The 5,845-nt window shown below is 41.5% G+C and overlaps 1 protein-coding gene across 1 annotated transcript; it reads left to right on the top strand.

Annotated features, from left to right (window-relative positions):
• The first annotated feature begins 1,100 nt into the window (after positions 1-1,100).
• Positions 1,101-3,902, top strand: vgll3 (vestigial-like family member 3). The gene is made up of 4 exons (XM_062432063.1): positions 1,101-1,492; positions 2,273-2,615; positions 2,754-3,287; positions 3,396-3,902. Exons 1-4 carry the CDS (start codon positions 1,388-1,390, stop codon positions 3,434-3,436), a joined length of 1,023 nt encoding a protein of 340 aa, XP_062288047.1. The 5' UTR covers positions 1,101-1,387; the 3' UTR covers positions 3,437-3,902.
• Positions 3,903-5,845: the final 1,943 nt, after the last annotated feature.

Below are 5,845 nucleotides of genomic sequence, written 5' to 3'. Positions count from 1 at the left end.
CATTTAATATAAATTCAAAGTACATCTCCTACAAGGGGTCCTTTACAGATTACAGCAGGTGTCATTCAGGGACAAACTGACAACCATGCAATGTAAGTGACCTTGCCAACAGGTGGCAGCAAACAGCTCAACTCGGTCAGTCAGGGGACTTCACACAATGAGTGAAGACTAATAATGAAAAGTCACACTTAACATGGCAGTAACCAAGAAGATAATCAACCTTGCAACCCCTGTATGTTCTTTGGGCTCCTTGTCGTGTTACAGATGTTTCACCAAATCAATAATTGTTTGAGAAAAGAGGTAAAACTTTCCAGTGTTTCACAAAAAAACAAAGTTGAGAGATAAGTCTGAACAACTAATCAAACTTTGTAGGGTAGATTCACAGTCTATCTGTTATTTTGGGCTCCTTAAGCTTTCATTTCAATGTAAAAAAATTCTGCCCTTAAATGTGCTTTTGACTGACATGCACTGCACAATGCACCTGGCCTCTAAATTGCACCTGTTGCCAAAAGATAACTCACAGATGATATTGTTCACACAGGGCACAATACATTTCATTTAAATCTGCTTTTGAAAACGAAAACACGTGGTTGATATCAAAAGATGATTTCCTGTATTGTTTAGAGAAAGCATCTTGAAATTTGGGCTGACAAAGATTTGAAATCTTCATGTTGTGAAATAAACATATAATTGAGCAGTTAACTGAATAAACGAAAACACTTTGGATATCTGCTCAGCCTTCTCTGGCTAGAGACAGACATGGGCTCAGACTTGGGTTTAGGTTTCTAAAATCCTGTAACAACCCTGATTCTGACCTCTGACACACAGTCCTGGGGTCAGGAATCTCTGCTCTGAACAATTATGTCTTAACATGACATACAGGAGCATAACATGAGTACATTACAGTTTTATGAATGGTTGCCCCCCACTGGGAATGGAACCATCGTGGCAGTAGTGCCTTGCTAAACTCCACTGCGCTTTGCAGGCCCTTCCCTAGTGGGCGTGCGTAAATGGCTCCAGCCCTCTCTAAATATAACTCCCCTCCAAAACAGAAAAAGAGAGAGAAGGGGGAAAGGAATGCTCACCCAATCAGAAGCAGCCTGAAAACTTGTCAGAGAGGACTTTTTTTCCGCATAGAGTACGTGTGTCATAACGTTTTGCTCGATTTTGTGGCCCCGGGTGGTGCTGGTGGAGCGCACAGCGGGAGGCGCATTGTCTGTATGCAAACTGGACGACATGGCCATTGTATACGTTTGGGCATATATGGAGGCACCGATGGCTCGGAGGATCCAGCCCGTCTGAAGTCCCAGGGAGAGTTGCCTTTGGCTGTGTTGTGCGCGTTTCTCTCCTCTGACTCTCTTCTTCTTAACCGCTTCGGTCCGTCGCTATGAGTTGCCTGGATGTGATGTACCATCAAAGCTATGGAGCGCACTACCTCCCTGCAGCGGCGTACAAGGCGACGTACTATAACCCAGATCACCAGCAACAACAGGTGAGATACTCAGCATACAACTGTTTTAGCTACTGAGTCGTACTGACCCAGTGTAATCTTATGAAAAGAAATTTTAAAAAGTGAAGCATGAGTGCTCATGTGACCTAGGATGAAGTGTGATCTCTCTCTGTCTTAAAAAATAACTTAAATACCACATCTAACTATGATCACTTTAGTTATAAACTATAGTAAATCATAAAGACGTTAAAGAGAATGAGTACAGCCCAAGGATACAATAAGTAATTTACCCTAATGTTGTAGAATGTCACCAGGCCTACAATCAATTTTTTTTAAAGAATCGTCCATTTTCTTTCGTTTTGCCAAAAAAAGTGATTTTTCTATTGGCTGCCTTCTCTTCAAGATACCATCCCAAACTATTTTAAGCTTAACATGCAACTTCTTAACTTCAGTTTGAGGTTCAAACGGTGATGTAATGACAGACAGTCAGTCAGTCAGGAATGTGGATGAATCACATTGAGCCTTACAAATAGTTGGAATGCAGTATGGGAAAAAAATAATTAATTTTCACACAACTCCTAGGCTGGTCCTATGATAATTACTTGGGTACTAATGATCAAGTAGAAATATTACTCAGACAACATTACTACACAACAAGGTATGATGTGTGACGTCTAATTTTACTTGATTGAAAATAAGACTATTATGATTAGTATTTTAAACAAACTCATAGAAAGTGATTGGCTCTCCTCAAATGTGAAATGTATTAAACTCCTGCTTGGATCTGTCAGTTCATGTGTCTCTGTCTCTTCTCTCCTCCAGAGGAAGCTGAGTGCTCACAGTAAGATGCAGAATTGTTTGGGGCAACAGCAGCAAGGAGTAAGAGGGATGCTGTCCAGGGATCAGGGCCTCCGACAGGTTCCTGGAACCGATTCAGGCTGTGTATCCGCATCCGATTCAGAACTTAAGGATGGTACTCAACCAGCAGGAGCAGAGTACTTAAACTCCCGGTGCGTGTTGTTTACCTACTTCCAAGGAGACATCAGTGACGTGGTAGACGAACACTTCTCCCGGGCTCTGAGTCAGTCCAGCACTTTCAACAGCGAGACCAAGCCGATCAGAATGACACAGCCATCTGTATCAAGCACTGCTGGTTCATGGAAAGGTGAGATTTGGTTCAATTATACTAGATCCGACTCATTTGTTTTTACTTCATAGCAAATTAATTGTATTATCAGCTTAAAAGAACTGCAGTTGATAAAAAAATGTGGCAGTGTGTTGAGGAAGTCTATGTTTGTTACAGATGGTGTTTCTCACTCTGAGGGTCAGAGCAGCTCAGTTTGGAACAGCACCTATCCATCCCAGGCCAGTTCCTGCCTCCCATCTGTCTCCGTCTCAGTTCACCCAGACTTCTCTCCCAGCCCCGTTTCCTTCAACCATCCCGATGGAGCTCTGTGGGCGGGCCATGTGCTCACCCAGGCCAGCCTCCCGCCTCTAGCAGCCCTCCCCGACAGCTGGACCTACAACCTGAACTCCCAAAGCGGTTACCCCAGTGTCCACGACGTCTACCACCCTCACCCCCATGCTCATATCCACACTAGGCACCACCACCCCATGCTCCATTCCTATCCAACCCACAGTGCAGCATTAGATACCAGGTTTGGTCCTCTGCTGCTGCCCAGTGTGAGGAACCAGAGCCAGCCAGCTGCCAGCGCTGGCAGTTCCCCCCACAGTGAGGGGGTGAAGACAGAGATGGATCCCAGTAGCCCCATCATGGCTACCTCTATCACCTGGACCCCCTCATCCCTCCATGGATCCTTGGAGGTGTACGAATCAGGTAGATACACAAAATAGTGCAGTTACAAGCACGCCAGTATTCTAACTTGTGCAATAAGTGGTAATAATGACAAAAATAAATTGACCATGTTTCTTTCTCTTTTTGCAGCTCTTGATCAGACCAAAGCAAAGTCACCAGTTTGGTTCTAAGTAATGTACTAAGAAGGACTATCAATGGATTCTGCCTACAGCGCAATTTTCACCAAAAAGGACGTACTATGTGGCTTTATCAATGTATGGCTGCAACACCAGCACTGTAATGCACAATGTAGATATAGACTGCTTACTGTAGCTTAGACTACAAGTCCTGCACTGTCCATACGACTTATCATGGAGATGAACTCAGGCTTGGACTTAAATGACAGTGACGAGATGCTTTGGCTCGTTGAAGAACGATAAAAACAGACTACTAGCTTTAAAGATGGGAGGCCTCTTTTTCTGTGTTGGCACAAAACACGATTTCCTCTTCATGCAATGTGAGACAAATTGGTTCTGTTTCAAGAGCTTGATTTTGATCCACATTTTGTTTTGTACAGTAAATGTTTGTTGATGATTGTACATTTTTTTGTGCACAGCTTTGTCATGCTAAGTTGTTGTTTGCTGGATGAGTTCTGCTAAATTGTTGCCTGAATGCTACCTTTACTATTTTGTCTTCGGGGGAATGTGTAATGTAAATATTGGTCCTGTTTGTTTAAGTGATAAATTGTTAAGATCTATTTGCAAATGAAGTGTGTTTTTGCAGACATAACTCAATGTGCCCCAAAACAGGTGGAATGCAAGCAGAATATTCACCTCCAACAACACTCTAATAACTCTAGAGGGTATTGAGCACATCACTCAGATTTAAGAGCAGAAGTGTTCCTACTGAAACCAAGAAATGGTTCTTTTCTTGTAAAATCAGGGAAAGTCAATTTCTTCTGACCCAAAAATGGATTTGTCATGTTTTCAATATAAAAAAGGTTAAATAACTATAAAATAATAATCATCATAATAATAACTTTATTTAGTATAACACCTTTAACACAACAAGGACACAAAGTGTTTCACAAGAGTAAAACAGTTAAAAATAAGACTGTTAAACCATAAAAAGCAATAATAAAACATAAGCAACACAAAATACATTAAAAACACGCAGGGTTACAAACACTAGACAGCATTAGGCTAGACAAAGGCCAATCTTAAGCTGTTTTTTAAAGGCATCAGATGGTAGATCTATAGGAAGAGCATAGTGTTGGAGCCACAACAAAGGCACGATCACCTTTTGTTTAAAGACGAGCATGAAGGACAACCAATAAGCTCTGTTCAGAAAACCTGTTGGTGATATAAGGATGGAGCAGGTCACAGATGTACACAGGTGCATGACGATGCAGTGCCCTATAAGTGAATACAAGTACATAAAAATAAATCTTAAAATTTGATGGGAAGCCAAAGTAGAGAAGATAAGATGAGTGTGATGTGAGTTGTACTGCTGGACCTCGTCAACAGCCTTACAGCAGCGTTCAGGATCTTTTTTAGATGGTCCAGGAAAGACTTGCAGAAGCAGGTGAAAAGGGAATTGCAGTGGTCCAGCCGGGATGATATAAAAGTGTAAATAATCATCTCTACCTCACACTGCGACACAACAGACCTGAGTTTGGTGATGTTTCTAAAATCCAAGAAACATGCATGGGTTTACGATTTGATACGTTGATCGAAGTAAATGGGCTTGATTCAACACCAAGATTTCTAAGATTAGACTGTGCAGCTGTAGAGGAGATTTAAAAGAGGTTACTAAGTTTGCCACAGCTGTGCTGCCTGGACAGCAAAGGTCTGGTTACCCTCTCACAGCAAGCAGAGATTTAGGAATCATTACATAATAGGACCCTGTTCAAGGATCCCAAGCAGCAATCAGGCTCTACAACAATTCATGTGATGATGCTGGTATATAGATTTTACATATTTTCAATATACTATTTAAAAGATTGTATAAACAAACCAGAATATCAAAACTGAAAACTAAAATAACAGTTTGTGCACCTGTCCCAGTGCCTTACAGAAGTCCTCCAATACCTGGTTACTTTTCTTATTTTCAACTCTGTGTCTTCAAAAACACTACTAATAAGGCTCAGCCTGTGTTAAAAAAAGGATACTCAATACTACAATACTCAGTTTCAGGTACCAACACTGCTAAACAATATAGTGTACATTATGAACCTAACAGGAGCCAATTTGTAACAAGGGAAGTGCGTTGCATTCCAGACAGATACTGTAAGATACCATGACAGGTCTGTTGCCTCTCCTCACACAAACAAATACATAAAAATGCACACACTCCCAGTCTGACAAACACACACCAAAGAATGCACTTCCCGTCTGGACGGGAAGTTTGTTGGACTGTGGCAGACACACCTAACAAGACACATTTCAGGTATATCAGTTAAGTTTGGTTTGGTTTGTTAGTCTGTCATGACATTATACACAAGAAACCTGCAAAGAAAATACCATAAAACATATTCTCTTATACATTTAATGATTGGAAAAAACACATGCAGAGAGACATCCTGGAGGTCACTGTCTGAA

This window comes from Scomber scombrus, chromosome 13, assembly GCF_963691925.1.
Source record: "Scomber scombrus chromosome 13, fScoSco1.1, whole genome shotgun sequence".
In the NCBI taxonomy this organism is placed as follows: domain Eukaryota; kingdom Metazoa; phylum Chordata; class Actinopteri; order Scombriformes; family Scombridae; genus Scomber; species Scomber scombrus.
This window is presented reverse-complemented; position numbering and strand designations above follow the sequence as displayed.

What these genes read in the sequence shown, in the direction of transcription:
- vgll3 (XM_062432063.1), top strand. Translation starts at nt 1,388, where the DNA reads ATGAGTTGCCTGGATGTGATGTACCATCAAAGCTATGGAGCGCACTAC. An exon ending in CAGATCACCAGCAACAACAG is followed by an intron (nt 1,493 to 2,272) that starts GTGAGATACTCA and finishes TCTCTCCTCCAG; the next exon opens with AGGAAGCTGAGTGCTCACAG. An exon ending in CACTGCTGGTTCATGGAAAG is followed by an intron (nt 2,616 to 2,753) that starts GTGAGATTTGGT and finishes TGTTTGTTACAG; the next exon opens with ATGGTGTTTCTCACTCTGAG.